At 36.3% G+C, this 25995-nt stretch overlaps 1 protein-coding gene across 1 annotated transcript in view; it reads right to left on the bottom strand.

Moving 5' to 3' along the window:
• The window catches only part of LOC309661870 (transmembrane protease serine 11D-like), a 74463-nt gene that overhangs the window by 3894 nt on the left and 44574 nt on the right, over positions 1 to 25995 (bottom strand). The window contains 6 exon segments of the mRNA XM_082464011.1: positions 405 to 547; positions 1664 to 1923; positions 4312 to 4514; positions 10481 to 10485; positions 10488 to 10642; positions 23966 to 24033. Coding sequence (XP_082320137.1) covers positions 405 to 547; positions 1664 to 1923; positions 4312 to 4514; positions 10481 to 10485; positions 10488 to 10642; positions 23966 to 24033 — 834 coding nt within the window.

Here is a 25995-nt window from a genome sequence, read left to right as displayed (position 1 = left end):
TTGACAACAGTAGAAATGGCTGAGATAGCTGAGATTTCTTTCTTGCTTAGTGCGCGCCTGACATATTTAATCTCCATCTAATCTTTAGTGGCACCTAAAAAGTTAGATACTATTCTTATCCCGATTTTATAGATAAAAGCATTGGTAATAGAGGTTAAGGAATTTAAACCCGGGTCTGTCTGGTTCTTGAGCTTGATAGTTAACCACTTTGCAACTTGGCTTCTCAGAATCAGTGTTTCATGATAGATCAACTTCATATAAGAATCTGTAAAATCTAGACAATACATTTTTAGAGGATCAGGGCTGTGTATTATAATGATACCTCTATGTCTATCACAATATGACATGCTAGTAAGTGCTTATAAACTTGGCTGATAACGTGGATAACATTGTCTTGAACTTACCTGGCATGCATCCGCTCCACCTTGAGATAGTCCAGCACATAGCATTCCAGGCAAGATGGCTCCATTATAACTAGATGGTGCATTACATACATTATTACTTATTATATTGACCCGTGCTTGTTGTAGATCTGAAACTGTGCTGCCTGTTAAGTATAAAAGCAGAATGAAAATGGACTTCAGGGTAGATAAATTAATGATTCTATGGTGAATATAGGAAGGAATAATTGTACTCCAAACATTATCTCTTATTCAGCAAAGAAGGCTATTGAAAATGTACTAGTAGCTTTTTCTCAGCAAAAATTTCCATAGTAGAGATGGATTACCCCTTTACATAGATCTGTGTTTTTCTTTTTTTGCTTTAGGTTTGTGATACAGTGCCCCTTAGACCTTAAGAGGGGGAAAAAATCTGCTTACTTAAAATTGACTAGTAGATTTTGAAATATCCACTGATTAACTTTGAATTAGAAAATTACATATTGATTAAACTTTAATATAGTAACAAAAGAGAAACAAATCTTGTTTCATGGCTAAAGAATGAATTTATTTTATATTGATATTCCTTCAATATGGCACTGCCGTTTTTGTGATTGGCACAAATTTTATTTACTACATCAGATTACTTTGGACCATGAAAACACAATGAAATATTTTCTAGGACAATTCAGCCTTTGTTTTGTTTCTTGGAGACATGATCTACAACATAGTTAGAAACCCATGGATATTGTTAATGCTATCCTTCCACTCTCTAGCTGATACTCATTTTCCCCTTGGCTATATTTGCTCTTTCATGTCACCCTTATTTCTTTTTCTCATTTTATTTGCTTCATAAATAAGTGTGAACAATACTTATGTACACACAGAGTTTCTTGGTCTGAAGGCAGGATTTCTTTCAGTTCAGAATACCTTAAAACCCTTAGAGAATACCTATCTAAATCCTCTTATAAATTTTTAAAATTTTCTTTATAGGGGAGCCATTCAAGTCTGTAGAATCTCTGGATCATGGAAGAACTCATGTTTCTGTATCACTTGCTTTTACATTTTCCTACTACTGTGTGTGAGAATTCTGTATAGTTTCTAGGGACATTGCTTTGATTTGCTGAAGGAACACTAGTTAGATCTCAGGATGACCAGACTGTAGGATGGTTCTGTCCATAGAACCTACCCTTCAGGTGTTCCTTAATGAAAAAAAAAAAAAGCGTACTAGCAAGTACCAGGAGATATTGCTGCTGTTTTTGTTTTATTTTTCCTGAGATACTCACCGGTGTATTTTTGAGATCCCCATCCTGTTACATAAGCAGTGGAACCAGGTGGAATATTCTGGGTAGCCTCTGGGAGGCACACCGTATGGATATTTCTGGTAAAGGTGACTTCTTTATCAAGTTGTAAAAGTGCAATATCATTTTCATGAGTTTCAGGTCTATAATTGTTATGGATTAAAATAGTCCTTACTCCTCTTCTCTCTTTAGGAAATGTTGTGGAGATACCAAAAGTGACAGTCCATTGACGAGTATCAGAGTGGCTAAAAATATGAAAACATGTTATTTGATTAGAGAACTTATGAGAATTTCAAATATTTGGTTTTTGTGTTTGTCCCCTCCACCCCCAATCTAGGAAGTATTTGACTAACATTTCTTTGTGATCTATTTCTGTAATTCTTTACTGGCACAATGAGTGATCATTTGTCTAAAGAACATAGAAATATTTTAGAAAACATATCTTGGGGTGATGAACGTCCTGGTGTTCCGTTATTCCAATAAGGATATACTGATACTTTGATGAACACTAGTATAACACAAAACTTTTCTTTGATTTCTCCCTTTTCTACATCCTTCCATTCAAGCAACTAAGGAGTCTGAAATAATGTTCACTTTAGTTTTAACTCTTTCCTTCCAACTGTTATTTTTTTCCTTTCCTTTAGCCAGAAGTTCCATTTAAATAGTAGTGATGGTAAGGGGCTCCTTGTCTTATTAATTGATGAATGATTTTTCTGTACTAAGTGTGATGCTTCTTGAAGATTTTGGGGTGTGTGTGTGTTTGTATGTATTCATACACACACACACAGAGAGAGAGAGAGAGAGAGAGCACGCATGAGAGGGGGAGAGAGAGAGAGAAAGAGAGTGCACTAATATAAAAAAAATAAGGCATTATCTTGCTGACCTAGGAATAGGGACTTTTTAGCCAAACTCCCAAAATACGAACCATACAGTTAAGAATGGATGAATTTCATGAGATCAAAATTAAGTGTATCATATATAGAGAACAAACTAATGGTTACTAGGGGGAGAGAAAGGGGGTAAGGGCAAGATAGGTATAGGGGATTAAGAGGTACAAACTATTATATATAAAATAAATAAGCTACAAGGATATGGTACAATGCAGGGAATATAGCCAACATTTTATAATAAATGCAGTATAACCTTTAAAAATTGTGAATTACTATACTGTACACCTCTAATATATAATATTGTGTATCAACTATACTTCAATAAAAAGTATGTAGCATAAAAAAGAAAATTAAAAGACATAAAAATCTGAAAACAAAATTAACTGTACCATAGACATATTTATCAGATGAATGAGAAAAGACTTGCAATGTTTAATATCTAAAATTTTTGTAGAATATACAGAAGTCTGTAAACCAGCAATAAATGGAGGGAAAAACCATTATACAATGAGCAAAAAATATTAATAGGCATTTCATGGGAGAAGCCCAAACAGCCAGTAGACATATGAAAAGATACTCAAACTCACTAATAAGCAGAGAAATGGAAATTATAACAATAATGAGCATCTAATGTATATTCATAAGAATGACAAAAAATTGAAAAAGAATAGTATTGTGTTGGTGAGAAAGAAGTTCGAACTCTTTTGCATTACATGTGAAGATGTAAAATTCTGGAAAGCATTGTAGTGTATTTAACACACTGTATATATACTTCTGGGTATGTATGTCAGAGAAATTCTTGAAGGTTTATAGAGAGGCACATATGAAGGCATGAGAGAAAGTGTATATGTGCTGCTCTTTGTGGCAGTGGGAAGTTGGAGCAACCTAGCTGGATGAAGGGATATGGTGGATGCAGTGGTGGACCAGATTAAAATTCCCAGGATTGAGCAAAAACAGTAAGGAAATATGAGGCTTATACACAATGCTACTCATATAATTTAAACACACACACACACACACACCAAAGGTTTTGCAGGTAATTGCATATTTAAAGACATATGTCAAATATTTGTGTGAGGCCTATGGGGGGCAGGGAAGGTAGTAGAAGTGGAATACATGTGTGACAGGAGAAAAATAAAAGGAGAGAAAGGTCTTGTACAAACTGATGAAAATAAGGATCTATGAATTGGAAGGTTGATTAATGCAACATGCTTTTAATGTTGAATAAAAGCAAAATGTAACCAAATAATTTTAGGGTTTTGTGGAGTTTAGATAGTGGAGTTATACGGAAAATAGAAATTATATATCCAGGAGATACTTTCATGAGGTACAGTAGCTTGCAAAAGAGTAAATGCTAGTTAAAAATTCTAAAGAAAAAATATTTGACAACAAGAAAATACATGAATTTTTTATATTAAACTTCTTTTGCCTCAGGGTCTTTATTGTGAAGATTTTAAAAGATACTCTTCTTTCTTTCTTCCCTGTCTGCCTCCCTCCCTCCTTCCCTTCCTTTCCTTTCTTTCAGCAAATGAATAAGAGCATGGTTTTGGAACCAGTTGAATTTAGATTTGAATCTTGGCTGTGTCGCATATTGGCAGTGTTATTCAGGGCAAGTTATCTAATATTGCTAATGATTGATTTTTTATGCATAAAATGTGATTGATTGATACCCTCTAACACAGATGTAAGTATTAATTGAGACAACTAAGGTATGCCAAGATGGGTAGGTAACTGTGGTCTTACCTTGTGAAGCAGTGAGCTGCTGTCAGGATCCACTTCTTACTGATCAAGACACCTCCGCAGTGGTGAACACCACTCCACTGTAAACTGACTTGCCATGGCCAGTCTCCTTCCCTAGCTTTAGTGCCTCCTATGATTCTCTCGGCAGACAATGTTATTAGGTCTGGACGGACCCCACATTCTAATGGGAAAAGGGAATTAATGTGCTGAGAAGATCATGATTCTTACACTTGGCAGATGCTTTAAGAATTTCATCATCATTTATGACTTTTATGTCTCTTATGTATTCTTTCCCAGGACATGCTAGGCTTTCCAAAAGCATGATCAATATGTTATATTTTTAGAGTACTTATGTGACTGTTGCCTATAGACTGCATTTTAGAGAACATTGCTGAACTTAATTGGCATGGAGGTTTCAAATTCTGGAGCAGCTTCAGAGTTCTCTGGAATTCCTCATGAGTGGGGGTTAAGATAGGTCAGTGCTGGAGGCACCAGTTCAGGCCACAGGTTCTCTGGGAAATTTCCATCTTCTCAGTAGCCTTGCTACTCAAAGTGTGGTCTGTGGATCTGCAGCACAGGCCTCCCCTAGGACCTTGTTAGAAATGTTGGCTCTGTGTAGAAACAACCTAAGTGTCTGTCAGTAGATAAGTGGATCAAGAAATAGTGGTATATATGTGCACATAAGCATGCACACAAGCATGGACACACACACAGGAATGTTATTCAGCCTTAAAAAAGAAGGAAATCCTGTCACTTGCAACAACATGGATGAAACTGTAGGGTATTGTGCTAAGGGAATTTGCCAGACAAAGACAAATACTGCATGGTATCACCTATATGTGGAAATTAAAGTTGAACTCCTAGAAACAGTAGAAAGTGGTGGCCAGCGGGTTGGAGAAATAGGGAGAGTTTGGTAAAAGGGTGTAAACTTTTTTTACAGCTGTAAGATGAATAAGGTCTGAGAATCTAATGTATAACATAGTGACTATAGTTGACAACAGTGTATTGTATAATAGAAATTTGCTGAGAGAGTAGCAAATTTGCTGAGTTCTCACTAAAAAGAAAAAAGGGAGGGAGGTGATAAATACATGAGGTGATGAATGTGTTAATTAGCTGGATGAGGGGAATCTTTTCATAATGTATACATGTATCAAATCATGACATTGTACACTTTAAATATCTTGTAATTTTATTTGTCAGTTGTCCCACAGTAAAGATGAACAACAATGACAAAAAAAAATTGTTGACTCTCAGACCCACATCAGGGAACAAATCAAAAGCTGCGTTTTTTTTCCCTCCAACTTTATTAAGGAATAATTGACAAATATTGATACAATGTATATATATTTAAAGTATATAGTGCGATGATTTGATATACATATACATTGTAGAATGATTACCAAGTTCAAGATAATTAACACATCTAACACCTCACATAGTTCTCTTTTTTTTGTGTGTGTGTAAGTGTGATGAGAATACTTAGGATCTAATCTCAGCAACTTTCAAGTGTACAATACCATATTACTAACTATAGTCACCAAGCTGGGCATTAGGTTCTCAGAACTTATTAGAAGCTGCATTTTAACAAGTGATTCATGTGCACAGTGAAGTTGGAGGGAAACTGCTCTCATCATGAAGACTCTATAGTGGTAATTCAGTTCATTGTGGACAGTTCAGTCCACATCCGTAACTGACTCTATCTTACCAAATGTGCCCTGGAAAAGGAGTTACTTTAGGTCCACAGAATATTCTCGAGGATAACTGAAGGTTTCTAAGTATGAGGTTTATTTAAACATTTTAAGAGAGCCCATGACTCTCCAATGGTCAAAGCTGAAACGGGCTGGAGTGGGCTGGATCACTCAACTCCTCTTAACTCCCACTCCCATGGTTTATTTCCTCTTGTTTAGTCTATTACTGAGAAATTAGAGGTAAATCACCACCAACAGTTTCTATTGCTGGACCAGCTCTGAAGTAGTGACATTGCTTCAATAGGACACCATCCAAAGGCATTTTTTCTAACAGATCTCCCAGATAGAGGAGGACTAGACTTCCGTTAAGAATATACATGGAATATAGGTTCCTTTGCTACATTCTCCAACCAAATTCTCTAGTAAATTATTTAAGCACATTTTAATGAAAAAGAAGCATGAATTAAATATATAATGAAGTTGAAAAACACCCACAGAGGAAGCATTAACTTATAACATCACTTAAGTATGGGAGATAGGCCAGCCATCAAGATATATTGAACTAATTTCCAACTACCTTTTATTAGCCAGAGAAGTAAACTGCTGTTTTCTAGGGGCTATATTTCTGCTATCCTAGCCTGAGAGTATACATTAGGACATTGGAAAGCAGTGACTTTTCTAATATGTTATAGACATAAAACTGATATTGCTTTTTGTAATTTTTTTATTATACTTTATGATTAACTTAAATCCACAACAAAGCAAGCTATTCTGGTGGTTAGGAGAAGGCATATAAATGATGCAACTAAACATAATTTACAAGTCTACTGAAATGCTGCCATGGAACCAGGGCAGGAAAAACTTCCCAAAGCTGCCAAGAAAACCTTAATGAGACCAAACTTTTACAGAGTGGTGGAATGGCATTGCTACTTCTTCCTTCTAAAAGGAGGGGAAAACTTAAACATCACTTCATAGGCCAACAGAATCAGCAATATCTTATCTCAACAACAACCCACATGAATGAACTAAGAATAAAGATACCATCTCAATAGACACTGCCTTGGCAAAGACTACAAATCACTTGAACATTTACTCTTTTTATTTTGGTAAACCACATTTACAAAGTAATTTAAAAGCTTACCTTGAGTTAAAATATGTTCTGTATCCACGTCACTTATTGCTGGTGTTAAAAAGAGAGAGAGAGTAAGATCAATACAAAAAGGACTGTATACCATTTGACCTTAATTTCTTAATGTGTAGTCCTCAGACAACCATAATCAGAATCATTTAGAGGACTGCTAAAATACAGACTCCTTGGCTACATCGCAGACCTGCTGAAAGAATCTGAGTCATGGCCTTCAGAAAACTGTTTATAATATTCCCTCAATTTATTGTTTGCACACTAAAGTTTGTGCTTTAATTTCTCATCAAATGCTTAAAAGATACTTAAAATTTATTTAAAAGATATTTCTGCTCTCAAGTCACTCAGTTTACTTGGGAAAACAGAAACATAATCATGGAGATACAATGCAGTAAATGCTATAAGAGAAGTTAATTTTTCATTTTTTTCTAATATATATGTATGTACATATAACTATATCTGTATTGCTTTACTGATACTATTTGTAGTGCTGCAGGTATAACAAAATATAGGGGGTCTGCCATCACATAATTTATAGGTAGAAATTGATCAAGAAATCATTGAAATAAATTTAAGTGTGAAGTAGAGAGGATAAAGGAGAGAGTTACTAATGATTCTGGTTCACAGATGTTATCATGATGAAAATAACATTTGAGTTGTATTTTGAATACCTAAAAGGAGTTTTTCAGGCAGGCAAGAAGTGAAAAGGCATTCCAGATGAGAAATATAGTGGGCACAAATGCATGGAGGTGTAAGATGTTTCTGGAACAATAAAGTCAGTAGAGCTAATACAAGTGTTGCATGTAGGGAAGTGGTGGGAGAGCACAGAAAGGAAAATATGTTGGTACCAGATAGTGACAGTTTGTATATTCCAGTTTAATGTCTGCTTATAGAACAGTTTTCTCTGCATGTCCTACAGCCATCTCAAACTCAATGTCACCAAATTTTACTCCAAATTTGCTACTTATATTTTCTCCTTTAGTAAATGACACCATTTCCACCAATAGCTAGAAATCTGAAATGGTCTCTGACTCCTCCTTTCTCATCATTTCCCACATCTTATTGCTTTCCAGATTTTGTACCTTCTAGCCTCTAACCATCCTTTGCATTAGCACCGTCTTCCCCCTCCCTTTGGCTACTACTTTAGTTCATGCTTTCATCATTTGACACCTATTCCCTGCCTCCACTTTTGCCCTTTTTAATGCATCCACCTCTACTTTACCAGACTGACATTTCTAAAAATGTAGATCATATCAGAGTATATTCTTCTCTGCTTGAAATCTTTTAATGAGAAATCAGCTTCTTATTTCCTATAAGATAAATCTAAACCTCTCAGACAGGTGTTCATGTTCTCTAAAATCAACTTAAACAAACTTTTTTGCTGCCAGAAGTTTAACAGGGCTTGGACATCACACCGCTTTGTAAGTGTTAGAGGAGGCAAAACATCCTTTTGGAGAAAGGAAATAAGAAGAGCTGACCATTCCTTTTCATTCTTTGAGCAAAAAGACTTTATTTCAATACTGGATCCCCTACATGCTGTCTGTATGCCCTGGGCAATTATCTATCTTTTCTGAGTGGGAACAATAGAAGGATCTATAACATGTGGTTGTTGTGAGGATTAAACAAACTGTAATGCATGAGCATCAGCCAGTCAGGAAGGACACAGCCACCTATGGAGCTGGATCAGTGTCTTGGAGGTCCTTGCTGTGCTAAGCATTAATGCTGTAGTTGCAAGGGGAGGAGCTGGGAGTCCAAGGTAGGGATGGGAGAATTTGGAGGGGTTGGGGAGGCACCTTTGTAGGGCTGGTGCAGTGGTTATTTACCAACAGATAGGAAAGAATTTCAATATTTTAACAACTAGTAAAACTATAACAGATATTTGCTGATTAACTACCAGTCCAATGTGGGAACCACCAAAATCCCTTAATTGTGAGCTTATTATGAGGGGAATCATGGTTTCTTAAGCTACCAGTGCATGACAAAGTTGAAGGAGTGTCCTTAAATTCTATGCATATATTAAGTAATTCCTTTTTTTTTAAAGTCATGCAAAAGTATTAATGGAGTACTTATTATGTGCTAGACACTGGGCAGTAGAAGGACAGTAGGATGAACAAAGCAGACTGGTCCTTGCCTTTAGAAAACTTACAGAGTAGGATGAAGACACAGAAATAATATTGTAGTTTCAATTGTGATAAACGCTGTAAAGGAAAATGAAGGCGTGTATGACAGAGGTAAATAATTTAGTACTGGAAGTTAGAAAAGACTTACATTAGAAAGAAATGATTCAGATGATACTTGACAGATGCAAGGGGGTGATATAACCTGTGTTATAAGAAACTGGAATAATGTATGCAAAGGCCCTGAGGCAAGAAGGAGAGAATTTTTGCAAACAGAGAAAGTGAAGGTGTGGCCAGATTGTGGTGAATGAGGAAGAGAATGGTATAATAAATGGCTAGAGGGGTAAGTATGAACCCGATCATACAGTGCTTTAGATGAGATCACCATATCATTTATTGTCCAAACCAGAAGACGTAAAGACTAATATTAATAATGGTTCTTGGACAATTGGCATGAACCCAGGACTGTCCTGGGTAAACCAGGAAATATGGTATTCTTCTTACGTGTGGTGTTTATGTTTTGTTTTTATTTTTGTTTTGTTTTGTGGGAAGCCATGGGAGGCTTTTAAGCAAGATTGTATTTATATTTTAAAATATTTCCTTGATCAGTATGTGGACAACACATTGGAAAGGGCCAAGAAAGTATAGAAGCAGAGTAGCTTGGAGGCTAGTGCTGTAGTTCAAGTAAGAAATGATGTTGGCTTAGACCAGAGTGATAGCAATAGGGATGAAAAACAATGGAAATAGATTCCATTCTAGGCAGAAGTAGAGAGGATTTTCAGAGAAGAGGTAGGGATATTGTTAAATCTTCTAATTTCCTTCTTAATTCTACAAGTATTTACCAGACACCTTCCAATTGCATGCTCTTTTCTCAGGGAGATAGATCCTTAATTAAATTGTTCTCTGAACTCGAACAGCTATTTACCATTCTTATAACATACCTACAAATTGAACATCTGACAGCAACATCCCTTACAAGGAGGGTTGAGAGGGAAAAATAATAAAGAATTTTTAGCAAATAAAACTTACTACATGAATGCTAAATGATTCTTTAAAACTTTAGAATATTTTATATTGGAGAGCTATATATTATAGTTAGCTTCATAATACATTGTTTTCATAAAGTTTAATTCCAAGGGAAAAAAGTCAGTCTCTCATTAAATCGAAACATGAATTAGAACTGGTAGAGAGATATATTGAAATGAAATGGCTAAAAAAAATGATACTTGCGTGTTAACTCAGTGGAAGGGTTCATTGCCAAGTTTCCAGAGTTATTCAGCATTTGGCGTAAAACAGACTCAATTCTGCTTTTCACTGATGGTCCATTGTTATTCCTGGTGAATTTAAATTTCATGACAATATCTGCTATCACATTATTACCGCTTTGCCTGAAAAACCATAAAGATATTTTTAAAAATGTATAATTATGATAATTTTCTGTCATTCTTTTTATATACTTTTCTTGATTAAGCATTAAAAACATTACTTAAGAAATTTAACGTTAGAACAGATCCACATAACAGTGTTTCTGTATGTAATGATATATCACAATGCTATCCCACAAACACTAGATTTCAGTGCATAGGACACTGTACCCACCATTCAGGATAGCTTGTTTTAAAGTCAGAATGCCAGAGTTTGAACACCAGCTCCGCCATTTACTGTTGGACTTTAGGTCAGTTTTTTGTTTCTTAATCTTTCTGTACCTGTATCCTCACATTAAAATGGGTTATTATGAAGATTATATGAATTAACATATGTAAGACTTTTGGGAAGAGTACATAGCATACAGTAAGTGTGCTGTAAGTATTAGCTATGGTTAGACTTCACAAATCTTCAAAAAACCCCACTCATCTCATTAAACAAACTTATAAAGGGATGAACTTCCAAGTTTATGTGACTTAAAAGCTCAAGTTAATTTTCTGGTACCTACACCCCCTTATCTGGCTACAAAAGCAAATTTTAACTTCTGTAGTCATACGTTAAGATTTTTATCTCTGTTTCGATTAACTGTTGATACTTCTCACAAGAACCTTGATAATTTGGCTAAAGGTTATAATTCTCTAAAATTGAGATAATATCCATTTCCTCCCATGTAAATTACCATGTAAATCACTTCCTCCACCTAATTTTGGCGCTCTCCTTTTCTGAAAATGAATGTGCATTAGGCACATTTGGTTTTGATGCTCTCATACTCACTCTAGGCTGCCTCCTCTCATCTCAATTGCTGATTTTGCCATAATATTCACCCCAGATATTAATTTAATATTTACTAGGTAAATACTAAATAAGCATCTTTTTTGTGCTGGGCATTATTCTTAGTTTCAGAAATTAGCTATAACCAAGATTCACAGTTGCCATTCTCATGAATAGGGCAGTTTAGATGAAGAAGCAGACACTGAATAAATAATTACATCTTACATTTCTAGCAACATGAAAACCTAAATAATTTTAAAATGCTTTTCATATAAAACAACCAGAAATGCTAGCTAAAATATAATAAATTCTATTTGAAATGCAAAGTTGGGCTCCTGTGAAAATAAGGGAAATCTTAGAAGACTAAAAATAAAGAAGAATATGAATATTACATGTTAAGCATTAGAATTCCAATAGTTTTGTGTTTCAGCATTAATAGATACTGGAGATGAGGTCTTGAGCTAGTACAAAATAGGGAGATGGACAGGAGGTTTCAGAATAAGGCTAGGTTTCTCAAAGAACTAGGCATTCAGTGAAAGCATAGATTAGAAAGAAGAACTACTCACATCATAAAAGAAAAAGAAGTTTAGTTGTCTCAGAGGTCCTAGTCTGGATGGAAAAAAGGTTCTCCTGAGAATTCATAATCATGAATCTGACTTCCTGAAAGTTTTGGATTTACATTAATACCACCTGCATGGTCCCAGACACTTTAAGAAATTAACCAAAAAATGGTCCATGTGATGCCAGTCCTCCTAGAGTATCTGATAGAAGCAAATGCTTTGGAGGTATGTATGTTAAATCCAGACTGCATAGGATCCCAATTACAAAGTGGGATTAAAGATAAGCATACAACCTCAATGGTAAACAATACATCATGAGCTAAAATCAGAATAAGAAGAGCATCCTCAAAAAGTCCACATAATAAAATTAACAGATATTCAGGTAAGTAAATTTGAAATGACTAATGACATAAAAGGGGAATTATAAATATAAGAAAAGTATAGTACTTTTTCAAAACAGGTAAACATAGTCAAACATACTTTTTAATTGAAATGAAAACTTGATGGATGAATTACACAGAATAGTAGACAAAGCTGAAGAGAAACTGGTTAACTGAAAGAGGTGAAGAAATCACACAGAATGTAACATAGATAAAGGTATGAAAAAGATCAATTAGAGGCTAAGAGACAGGAGACATCTCAAAGTTTACCTAGTGAAATGCTAAAGAGCACAGAAAAATAAAGGAGCAGCAGTATTACAAGAGATAATGAGAATTATCCGGAATTAATAAAGACACGAAGCCTCAGATTGAGATGAGTCTGAAGCATACTCAATAAAACAAAACACACACACAGATACATCATAATAAAACTCTGAACTCCAAAGGCAAATGGAAAATTTTCAAACAATAGAGAAGAAACTAACTACCAAAGAAAGTTTTGACTGAAGGACAATTGCTTAATAGCAGCGATAAAAGGCAGTATATAATTGTATCTTCAAAATGCTGAGAGAAAATTGCTATCAACTTGGAATTTTATATCCACACTAAAGTATTATTCAAGAATGAGGCTAAAATAAGGACCTTTCATGCATCACAACAAAAACAAAACTAAACAAATGTGTAGTTTATTGTTCCTGTACTCGTGTTAAAGAATTTATGAAGGAAGTACTTCAGTAAGAAGGAAATTGAACCCAGAAGAAGGGTGTTTGTTAGGTACAGGAAGACATAGGAAACAAAGGAAATGGTAAACTGGTAATCTAAAAAGACATTGATGGGGGCGGAGTCAAGATGGCGTACCAGGAGGACATGGAATTCGCGTCTTGTACAACTGGGCACCTACCAGGCACTGGTGGGGGACTGTGGACACCTAATGGGACAGTAGGAACCCCCAGGGACTGGGTAGGACGTGGGGCCTGGGGGGAGTGAAGGGGGAGGAGAAGTGGAGGCGGGATGGTACTGGCACTCCTGAGGGGTGGCTGGGGAAGGGGAAGGGATCCTACGCCTGAAGGGAGAAATTAGGGAACCATTGGGAGGGCAGAGGATCAAAAGGGAGCATGGCTAGGTTTCCCCTGCCCACTTGGGCCCCCAGGAACCTGCTGAGATCCCAAGCCTGATCCTCTGCCCACCGAGGCCCCCTTTAGCCATGTGGTCCTGAGGGAGTGGGAGGGAGGGAAGGGAGAGCAAAAGTAAAGGCCAGACCTATGGGACTGGAACCCCTGAGAGGTGGCTGGGGGAGGAGAGGAGTTCCTACACCCAGCGGGACCCACCCATGGTTAGGGGTCCAGCGGCGACGGGGGAGACCCTGGGGGAGATGGTAGGGGAGGGGTGCGAAGGAACAGAAGGGAACACAGCCAGTGCTTTCCCTGTCTGCTTAGCAGCTGGGGAGCCTGCTGGGCTCCCGGGCCTAATCCTCTGCCCTTGGAGCCTCCCTCCTGCTGCGCAGAGCCCAAGCCCTGCTCCTACACCCCCACCCAGGGCCCCACCTCTACACTCGGAGACCCCCTCTGAGACCCCCTCCAACGCACTGGGCCTAAACCCCACCCACACACCCTCACCCAGGGGCCTACCTCTAAACTCCGGAACCCCACACTCTGGTGGCCCTCCTTTCCATGTGCTGCTTCTTCCCTTCCACACAGGTCCTAAGCAGAGACCCACTGTGCCCCCATGCTTGAATTTTGCCCTGCCTAGGCCCCGCCCCCAGGACTTTTTCCAGCTATGTGGGTCCTGAGCCTAGGCCCTGCCCCACACACAAACGTCACCCCCCCACCCACCTAGGTCCTGCCCCACACTGAACCCCGCCCCTGCCTAAGTTCCACCCCACCTAAACTCCGCCCCCATAGCCAAGGCTTTTTTCTGTTTTTTTTTTTCTTTTTTCCTCTTTTAGATTGGGGTTCTGTTTTACCTTGTTGATTCATTGTTGTTGATTCTTTCATATTTTTATTTTTCCTAATCTTTTATTTTTCAAACTTTATCTTATTCTTTATACTTTGTTATTGTTCTCTCCTTCTGGCTTGCTTCCCCCGCCCACTTTTTGTTTCCTTTTTTCTGTTGTGGTCTTAGTTTACCTTGTTGCAGTTGTTTCCATTATAGTTTTATTTTTCCTAATATATTTTTTATCTTTCTAATTTTATTTTGTTTTTTATTCTTTGATATTGTACTGCTCCTTTTTTTCTTTTTTCTCACTCTTTTTTTTTTTTTTTTTTTTTTTTTTACTGTGCCACAAAGCTTGTGGGAACTTGGTTCCCAGGCCAGAGGTCAGGCCCAAGCTCCTATGGTGGTAGCTCCGAGTCAAAACCGCTGGACTAACAGAGAACCTCAGACCACAGGGAATGTTAATTGGAGTGAGATCTCCCAGAGTTCCTCATCTCAGCACCAAGACCCAGCTGTATCCAACTGCCTGCAAACTCCAGTGCTGGAGGTCTGAGGCCAAACAACTAGAAAAACAGGAAAACAGCACCACCCATCAAAAAAAAAAAAAAATGACAAAAAAATATGTTACAGATGAAAGAGCAAGGTAAAAACCTGTAGAACAAATAAATGAAGATGAAATAGGCAACCTACCTGAAAAAGAATTCAGAGTAATGATAGTAAAGATGATCCAAAATCTTGGAAACAGAATGGAGAAAATACAAGAAACATTTAATAAGGATCTAGAAGAACTAAGGGGCAAACAAGCAGTGATGAACAACACAATTACTGAAATTAAAAATACTCTAGAAGGAATCAATAGCACAATAACTGAAGCAGAAGAATGGATAAGTGACCTGGAAGATAAAATAGTGGAAATAACTGCTGCAGAGCAAAATAAAAAAAAAAAGAATAAAAAGAATTGAGGACAGTCTCAGAGACCTCTGGGACAACATTAAACACACTAACATTCAAATTATAGGAGTCGCAGAAGAAGAAGAGAAAAAGAAAGGGTCTGAGAAAATATTTGAAGAGGTTATAGACAAAAACTTCCCTAACATGGGAAAGGAAATAGTCAGTCAAGTCCAGGAAGTGCAGAGAGTCCCATACAGGATAAATCCAAGGAGAAACACCCTGAAACACATATTAATCAAACTTTCAAAAATTAAATACAAAGAAAAAATATTAAAAGCAGCAAGGGAAAAGCAACAAATAACATACAAGGGAATCCCCATAAGGTTAACAGCTGATCTTTCAGCAGAAACTCTGCAAGCCAAAAGGGAGTGGCGGGACATATTTAAAGTGATGAAAGGGAAAAACAACCAAGATTACTCTACCCAGAAAGGAATCATTCAGATCCGACAGAGAAATTAAAACCTTTACAGGCAAGCAAAAGCTAAGAGAATTCAGCACCACCAAACCAGCTTTACAACAAATGCTAAAGGAACTTCTCTAGGCAGGAAACACAAGAGAAGGAAAAGACCTTCAAAAACACACCCAAAACAATTAAGAAAATGGTAATAGGAACATACATATTGATAATTACCTTAAAAGCAAAAGGCTTAAATGCTCCGGCCAAAAGACGTAGACTGGCTGAATGGATACAAAAACAAGACCTGTATATATGCTGTCTACAAGAGACACACTTAACCTACGGACACATACACACTGAGTGTGAGGGGATGGAAAAAGATATTCCATGCAAATGGAAATGAAAGGAAAGCTGGAGTAGCAATTCTCATATGAGACAAAATAGACTTTAAAATAAAGACTATTATAAGAGACAAAGAAGAACACTACATAATGATCAAGGGATCAATCCAAGAAGAAGATATAACAATTGTAAATATTTATGCACCTAACATAGGAGCACCTCAGTACATAAGGTAAATGATAACAGCCATAAAAGGGGAAATTGACAGTAACACAATCATAATAGGAGACTTTAACACCCAACTTTCACCAATGGAAAGATCATCCAAAATGAAAATAAATAAGGAAACACAAGCTTTAAATGATACATTAAACAAGATGGGCTTAATTGACATTTAGAGGACATTCCATCTAAAAACAATAGAATACACATTTTTCTCAAGTGCTCATGGAACATTCTCCAGGATAGATCATATCTTGGGTCACAAATCAAGCCTTGGTCAATTTAAGAAAATTGAAATCGTATCAAGTATCTTTTCCGACCACAACGCTATGAGACTAGATATCAATTACAGGAAAAAAACTGTAAAAAAATGCAAACACATGGAGGCTCAACAATACGCTACTAAATAACCTAGAGATCACTGAAGAAATCAAAGAGGAAATCAAAAAATACCTAGAAACAAATGACAATGAAAACACGACTGCCCAAAACCTATGGGATGCAGCAAAGTAGTTCAAAGATAGAAGTTTATAGCAATACAGTCGTACCTCAAGAAACAAGAAACATCTCAAATAAACAACCTAACCTTACACCTAAAGCAATTAGAGAAAGAAGAACAAAAAACCCCCAAAGTTAGCAGAAGGAAAGAAATCATAAAGATCAAATCAGAAAAAAATGAAAAAGAAATAAAGGAAACGATAGCAAAGATCAGTAAAACAAAAACCTGGTTCTTTGAGAAGATAAAGACTATTGTTAAACCATTAGCCAGACTCATCAAGAAGAAAAGGGAGAAGACTCAGATCAATAGAATTAGAAATGAAAAAGGAGAAGTAACAACTGACACTGCAGAAATACAAAGGATCATGAGAAATTACTACAAGCAACTGTATGCTAATAAAATGGACAACCAGGAAGAAATGGACAAATTCTTAGAAAAGCACAACCTTCCAAGACTGAACCAGGTAGAAATAGAAAATATAAACAGACCAATCACAAGCACTGAAATTGAAACTCTGATTAAAAATCTTCCAACAAACAAAAGCCCAGGACCAGATGGCTTCACAGGCAAATTCTATGAAACATTTAGAGAAGAGCTAACACCTATCCTTCTCAAACTCTTCAAACTATAGCAGAGGTAGGAACACTACCAAACTCATTCTACGAGGCCACCATCACCCTGATACCAAAACCAGAAAGATGTCACAAAAAAAGAAAATTCCAGGCCAGTATCTCTGATGAACATTATATGCAAAAATCCTCAACAAAATACTAGCAAACAGAATCCAACAGCACATTAAATGGATCATATACCATGATCAAGTGGGGTTTATCCTGGGAATGCAAGGGTTCTTCAATATACGCAAATCAATCAATGTGATACGCCATATTAACACATTGAAGGATATAAACCATATGATAATCTCAATAGATGCAGATAAAGCTTTTGGCAAAATTCAACACCTATTTATGATAAAAACTCTCCAGAAAGTGGGCATAGAGGGAACTTACCTCAACATAATAAAGGCCATATATGACAACCCACAACCAACATCGTCCTCAATGGTGAAAAACTGCAACCATTTCCAGTAAGATCAGGAACAAGACAAGGTTGCCCACTCTCACCACTATTATTCAACATAGTTTTGGAAGTTTTAGCCACAGCAATCAGAGAAGAAAAAGAAAAGGAATCCAAATCAGAAAAGAAGTAAAATTGTCACTGTTTGCAGATGACGTGATACTATACATAGAGAATCCTAAAGATGCTACCAGAAAACTACTAGAGATAATCAATGAATTTGGTAGAGTAGCAGGATACAAAAGTAATGCACAGAAATCTCTTGCATTCCTATACACTAATGATGAAATATCTGAAATAGAAATTAAGGAAACACTCCCATTTACCATTGCAACAAAAAGAATAAAATATCTAGGAATAAACCTACCCAAGGAGACAAAAGATCTGTATGCAGAAAACTGTAAGACACTGATGAAAGAAGGATGATACAAACAGATGGAGAGATATACCATGTTCTTGGATTGGAAGAATCAACATTGTGAAAATGACTCTACTACCCAAAGCAATCTACAGATTCAATGCAATTCCAATCAAACTACCAATGGCATTCTTCACAGAACAAGAACAAAAAATTTCACAATTTGTATGGAAACACAAAAGACCCTGAATAGCCAAAGCAATCTTTAGAATGAAAAATGGAGCTGGAGGAATGAGTCTCCTGGACTTCATACTATACTACAAAGTTACAGTAATAAATCATACAATACTACAGTATGGTACTGGAACAAAAACAGAAATATAGATGAGTGGAGCAGGATAGAAAGTCCAGAGATAAACCCGTGCATATATGGTCACCTTATTTTGATAAAGGAGGCAAAAGTATGCAATGGAGAAAAGACAGCCTCTTCAATAAGTTTTGCTGGGAAAACTGGACAGCTACATGTAAAGGAATGAAATTAGAACACTTCCTAACACCATACACAAAAATAAACTCAAAATGGATTAAAGACCTAAATGTAAGGCCAGACTCTATTAAACTCTTAGAGGAAAACATAGGCAGAACACTCTTTGACATAAATCACAGCAAGATCCTTTTTGACCCCCCTCCTAGAGAAATGGAAATAAAAACAAAAGTAAAAAGTGGGATCTAATGACACTTAAAAGCTTTTTCACAGCAAAGGAAACCATAAAGGAGATGAAAAGACAACCCTCAGAATGGGAGAAGATATTTGAAAATGAAGCAACTGACAAAGGATTAATCTCCAAAATATACAAGCAGCTCATGCAGCTCAATGTCAGAAAAACAGACAACCCAATCCAAAAATGGGCAGAAGACCTAAATAGACATTTCTCCAAAGAAGATATATAGATTACCAACAAAGACATGAAAAGATGCTCAACATCACTAATCATTAGATAAATGCAAATCAAAACTACAGTGAGGTATCACCTCACACTGGTTGGAATGGCATCATCAAAAAGTTTATAAACAATAAATGGTGGAGAGGGTGTGGAGAAAAGGGAACAGTCTTGCTCTGTTGGTGGTAATGTAAATTGATACAGCCACTGTGGAGAACAGTATGGAAGTTCCTTAAAAAAGTAAAAATAGAACTACCATGTGACCCAGTAATCCCACTACTGGGCATATACCCTGAGAAAACCATAATTCAAAAAGAGTCATGTACCACAGTGTTCATTGCAACACTACTTACAATAGCCAGGACATGGAAGCAACCTAAGTGTCTATCGACAGATGAATGGATAAAGAAGATGTGGCACATATGTACAATGGAATATTACTCCGCCATAAAAAGAAACAAAATTGGGTTATTTGTAGTGAGGTGGATGGACCCAGTCTGTCATACAGAGTGAAGTAAGTCAGAAAGAGAAAAACAAATACCGTATGCTAACACATATATATGGGATCTAAAAAAAAAAAAAAAACACAAAGGTTCTGAAGAACCTACAGGCAGGACAGGAATAAAGACACAGACATACAGAATGGACTTGAGGACACGGGGAGGGGGAAGGGTAAGCTGGGACGAAGTGAGAGAGTAACATTGACCTATATACGCTACCAAATGTAAAATAGCTAGTGGGAAGCAGCTGCATAGCACAGGGAGATCAGCTTTGTGCTTTGTGACCATCTAGAGGGGTGGGATAGGGAGGGTGGGAGGGAGACGCAAGAAGGAGGAGATATGGGGATATATGTATGCCTATAGCTGATTCACTTTGTTATGCAGCAGAAACTAACACACCATTGTAAAGCAATTATACTGCAATAAAGATGTTAAAAAAAAAAAAACCACCGTAAATGTAATGTGGTATATTGGGTTGGATCCTGAAATGGAAAAAAAGGACATTAGTGGAAGAACTGGTGAAAACCAAGTAAATCAGAGTCTAATAATGTACCAATGTTAATCTCTTAGTTTTGACAAATGTACCATAGTTATGTAAGATGTTAACATTAGGGGAAGCTAGGTGAAGTGTATGTAGAAACGTTCTGTACTGCCTTTGGAACCTTTCTGTAAACTTAAACTTATTCCAAAATAAAATGTTTACTTAAAAAAATAAATAAAATGACATTGACAGTATAATTACAGTGACTTATTTGCAGGTGTTACAAATAAGGTGGAACTAAAACATCAGTAATATGTGTATAACTGTTCCAAGTTTCCTGTATTATTTGGAAGAAGGGTAGTGGATTAAACCAACTCTTCTTGTTTGTAAGAATTTTTAAGAATAATCACTAAAATAAGATAAATGGAATGTAGAACTTGTAAATTAGTAAACGGAAAAAAGAAAATGAAAATACAATCGTACAAGGGAAGGCAAGATAATAGGAAAAAGCGTTAGAAAAACCAGGATGAAGAACATAAGATAATATGGAGGAAATAAATACAAATGTAACTGTCATCACAATAAATTGAAACTGACTAAACTCTCTAGTTAAAGGCAAAGATGGTCAGAATGCATTTGAAAATGTCATCTAGGTGTCTTCTTGTTTTAGGAGAAAAATCTAACCTGTAAGGATATATGAATGTTGAAAATGAAGATAAGGTATGTTGAAAAAAGAACCATAAGAAAGTCAGTGTAGCATAATAGTGTCAGATATAAGAGATTTTAAGATCGAAAGACATTAGTTAGTGATAAAAAGGATTAATACCTTGCTAAAAGAAATAGTTCATGAGGCAGATATAATAATTCTAAACATATAGGTGCTTGATAATATGTGCTCAAAATATATTGAACAAGGAGAAATAGGCAAATCCATAGTGGTAGGTTTTATTTGAATGACAATACTAAGCTTAATTGGAAGGAACAGAATTCCTATTATTAAGTCTAATAGGAATCCAGAAACAGACTCATAGACATATGTAAACAATATACTATAGAAGTGGTATCACAAATCTGAAGGAAAATAACTCATGTAAAAAATTAAAAATCTTCCTCATGTCACACACAAAGCACTTGAATAGGAACAGCAAAAATTTAAAATTTATAGTCAAATATGGGAGATTTTCTTTATATACAAGAGGAGAAAGGATTTCTTAAGTAAGACATTTTACAATTGATTTTCTACAACAAAAGATGCATATACAAAGTGTTAAGATAATGCTATAGACAGGGAGAATATATTTGCAACTCAAAGTAACAAATGTTTGGTACCTCCTATAGACAAAGAACTCCTACAAATCTATAAGGAAAAGACAAATCATAGAAAAAAACCAGAAAAGATGAATATGCAATTCAAAGAAGAGGTATCTTTAGTGAGTGATAAACATGTAAATAGATACTCAAACAGGACGGTGTTTTATACTTCATTTATTTGATCTTCATAACAACTCTATCAAAGAGTCATGTACCTTCCTCTTGGGAACTGTGAGTAACAAACTCTCTTTTCAAAAGTCATCATCTCCTGATTTGTTGGCCTTACTGTACCTCAAATTTTCTATTGATGCAGTATATTTTAAAACAGAAGGGGAAGGGAAAAAAAGTGGTGTGTGTGTGTGGATGTGTATTTCAGACAGAGGGAATAGCTTATGTAAGAAGATCTTGAGGTTAGAGAGAGTGAAGAACTGAAAACAGTCTAGTGGGACTTGTGAGTAAAGAACAAAGTAGAGAGTAGTAAAAGACTACCCCAGCGATAGAGATGGTAGGAGAAAACCCTATATAGGAAGGTTTAGTAAACTTTGTTATATATATATATATATATATATATATATATATATATATGAAAGGAGACATATATATATATATATATATATATATATATATATGAAAGGAGACATATATATATATCAAGAATACATATATCTTTGATGCACATATATTATTCATGTTTATATATGATATTTGACATATCATAAGAGTAAGGAATGGCAGTTAGAAGAACTTTAAGCAAATACTATGTTTAGCTTTTCATTTCAAAAAATCTTTCTGGTTGCTATGTAGAATGTGGAGTGGAGCAAGACTGCAGGAAAGGAGACTCATTAGGAGGCTGTTCATAGACAAGGAGAGAGATGGTTGAGGGCAGTGTGTTTGAAGTTATGGATCTTAAACATAATTAAGAAATAGAATTGTGAAGGTTGGATGTGTGGGTTGAGGGAGAGAGGAATTTAGAGATAACTCATAACTCTTTCTTGAGCATCTGGGTTGAAGGTGACACCACTGACAGAGCTAGGCAATACTAGAAGAGTAACATATTTGGTGGGGGAGAAATGATAGGTTCTGGTCTGGACTTATTAAAGTTGAGTTGTCCAAGATAGCCATATGATGATATCAAGTAGATGGCTGTGTATATTCACATCACGAGATGAGAAGAGAGGACTGGCCCAGAGGTACAACTTTGATAATAATTAGCATATAGGGGCAATGAAGCCCCTAAAAGGAGCTTCAGTGTGAACTGAGAAGATGAGAGGCTTACAGCACAGTCTGACAACATTTGAGAAAAGGAAGGAATAAGAACTAACAAAGAAAATTGAGAAGGAATAACTTGAGAGATAAAAGGAAAATCAGGGGTGTATAGGGTCATAGAAACCAAGGGATGGTACTATTTCAAAAAGGATTGAAAACTCAACAGTGTTAAATACTGTTGAGAGGTCCAAGAAGAGGACTGATATAATTTCTTTGGAGTTTGTGATTCAGATGTCATTGCTGAACTTGGCAAGAGCAATTACTATTTTGTGGTGAGGTCAGAAGCCAGACTGCAGTGAAATGAGAAGTAAGTGGGAAGTGAACAAAAGGAGAAAAAAAAATGCAGATTCAGTCCTACAAGTATTGCAAGCTAGTGGCTGGTACAGAGAATTTCTCAAGAAAGTACTAAGGTGAATGTGCACTGAACTGACTGAAATGCATTTTGGAAAATGCTCTTCCTATGGATTCTTCTTACTTCTTGAACTCCTCAGCAAAACTTAACTGACCAGAGCTCTATGCTCCTGGGTACTTAACTAGGTGACTCTTCCGAGAATAAGAAAAATTAATTTTCTTGTGGTATTAGTATTTGAGAAAGAATTAGTATAATTTCTCTCCCTTCTGAAGAGCTTTTGTATATTATTTGAAGGATTGAGCAATATGGACATTTGAGACATTTATGGTAGGGTCAGTAAGGGTGGCTATTTTAGTTGGTAGGGATATCACATCACATCACAAGGATAAGTCCATATTCAACTAAGGTAAGAACGGCAAATAACTAGCTTGTGTGCTGCTACTTCTAGCATTATTCATATGAATTATTAATTCATAGCAGACACGTCTGTATTTGGCCACAGCATCCTTTATATTATAGCATTCCAGGCAGACAAAACCCAAAAAGCCACTTTTGGTGTTGGTTTAGTGTTCCAATCGTGCCCAGGACCACAACATTGCACATCTCCACAAGGCATTGTTTGCTACATAGACTGCATCGTGAATAGTATCCCCTGGAGTTATATAATAGAATAACCCTGCTGCTGTACCTTCACCCAACTCTCTCTCTACCCTTTCCTCCTTTTCCCACCAAGAACTGAAGTAATATGGTTATTTACATTAGTAAGTAGACCGTATGTGACATGTTTTGTTTTTTGTCATTGGTTTTTAAACTGCCCATGATACTATTTTCATAATATTGCAACACATTGTGTGAACGTCTCATTCATTATCTATGCTGTGAACAAAATCAAATGCACCAAGTTGTATCTATGCTTATAGATATTTTTTGTTGTACTTCCACTCACCTCAGTTTGACAACATGAGCTCTGATGAACTGTTTTCTTAAACTTGACGCTTTGAATGTTCTAGTAATCTGTAGAAAGAAAGGAAAAAACAACCTCTCTGTAATTACTGTTCTTTCTCTGCTTCCTCTTTCTGCCCAACCTTGCAACATGGTTGTTAATGGGGAGTTGACTATGTTAATGAAGAATAGAGAGTTCAGTTTAGTTCAGTTCCATCTCAGAACACATGGGAGCGATTTAGGCAGGTTAATAACCTTCTGATGCAGTGCCTGTTTCTTCATCTATTACACAAAGATGATAATGGACAGGATGCATCTTCACTAGAAGCCGTTCTAAACATAGCAGATGTCTTGCTCAATGAGAGCCCACGTTATGTGATTTGGTGGCTGTTCCCAAAGAGGTGGGTGCATGAGCCAACCCAACACTAGGTGAGTCCACTGATACAACTTACAGTGTGTGATCCTGCAACAACGGTTCTTAAATGGGTAAAACCAGATTAAAATGAGTAGCAATGGAGAGCTTGATGAGAAAGAGGAAAAGAAGTAAAGGGCAGTCTTTTCCTTATTGTTTCTGATTAATGCCTAAGCAACATAAGTTACTTTTAGCATCAGTTGGTATTTCCTGACCTAACTTTAACTTTCCCCCTGAATCATTGCTCAATGCCAGCAAGGGTGGTCCTCTTGAGGTATAAGGTTTAGCTTTGCAGTAAACTAGTAGTGAGTGATTCTGTGACTGGAACAGTTCTGCCAAGATGCAGGGTGAGATGTACTGAGCTTTCATAATGGAGAGTGGATTCTGTTGGCTTGTACTGTGAGGTTGGACCAAGGTGGGGGTGAACATGAAAAGGTGAAGATGGGGAAATTAAGTAGCATGTTGAATATTATATTAAGCCAGGATTTGAAGCCAGTTCTTCTTGAGACTGTAAAGTTTATGCAATCTCTATTACACTTATTTTTTCAGTATCCATTCTTTAGGCTGATATCAGACCAACCAGTTGTGAGACAAAATAACTTTTTTTCTTTCTAGAGGCCTTGAACATTTTTAAGAGTTATGAGGCTGTTAGTTTTTCAAAATAATTTCCTTTTTAAAAAATTCAAGAAGGACTAGTAAGTGTTAAGAAGAAAGCCAAAAGTCACTCAAAATTCTATGATCTAGAATTATAGAATGCAATCATTTGGTGAGTCATATTCTAGTTAACTATGTAGAAGGATAGATTTTAATGTGTTTATTAATATGGTATATTGTAGGAGGGAGTTTAATAAAATGAGTTATGTTTAATTTTACTTGACTTTAACAGAAGTGAAAGGAACTGACCTAAAACTGAAGGAATTGCTAAAATTTAGATGAGCATGGGCTACACTGGACCAAAATGTTAAAAATCTAATTTAATTATGACATTTTTATTATGTGGAAAATATCGATGTAATTTAGTGAGGACTAAGGTAATAAGCAACATAAAGAAAGCAAGTTGATTAATTGGTTGATATCCATATACAAGGATAAAAGAAGAGGCCTATGGATAAGAATCCGTATTTCATAGAGTGGGTGAAAATTTTGTAGTCTCTTTCATTAGGACTTATCAAAAATACTTAGTAGAAAATCAGTGAGCAGATGCTTGAAGAGGAAGCCAATAGGAGAGTGGAAAGTGTGGTAGATAGGGGACACAGAGAAAAGTTAGCTTGCTATGAGAACTTGAACGAATCTTTTGAACTTTCTTCCTCTCAGTTTCTTCATCTGTAAAAGGAAAACAGTCCAAAATGTGTTTAAAAAATTGTTCTGTACACAGTTGACTACTACAACTCCCAGAGGCTATGCATCTACTTTCAGTGAGCTTTACATGTAACCTTTGGGCTTTTTCACTCCCTTCAAACTTATTATTGATACTTGTTTAATGGGTCGGATGAGTTTGCTTTCATACTTCTTTGATTTTGTAACCTGTATTATTGACCCTTTTATTAAAATGGACAAAAAATCAAGTAAACAATGAAAAAGGAACTATTTTAAGTTTCCCTCCTGATTAAGGGTGACAATAC

Source organism: Balaenoptera physalus (assembly GCF_965194825.1).
Source record: "Balaenoptera physalus genome assembly, chromosome: 5".
NCBI lineage: Eukaryota > Metazoa > Chordata > Mammalia > Artiodactyla > Balaenopteridae > Balaenoptera > Balaenoptera physalus.
The sequence above is the reverse complement of the archived record's forward strand: the minus strand, read 5'-3'. Positions and strand labels throughout refer to the sequence as shown.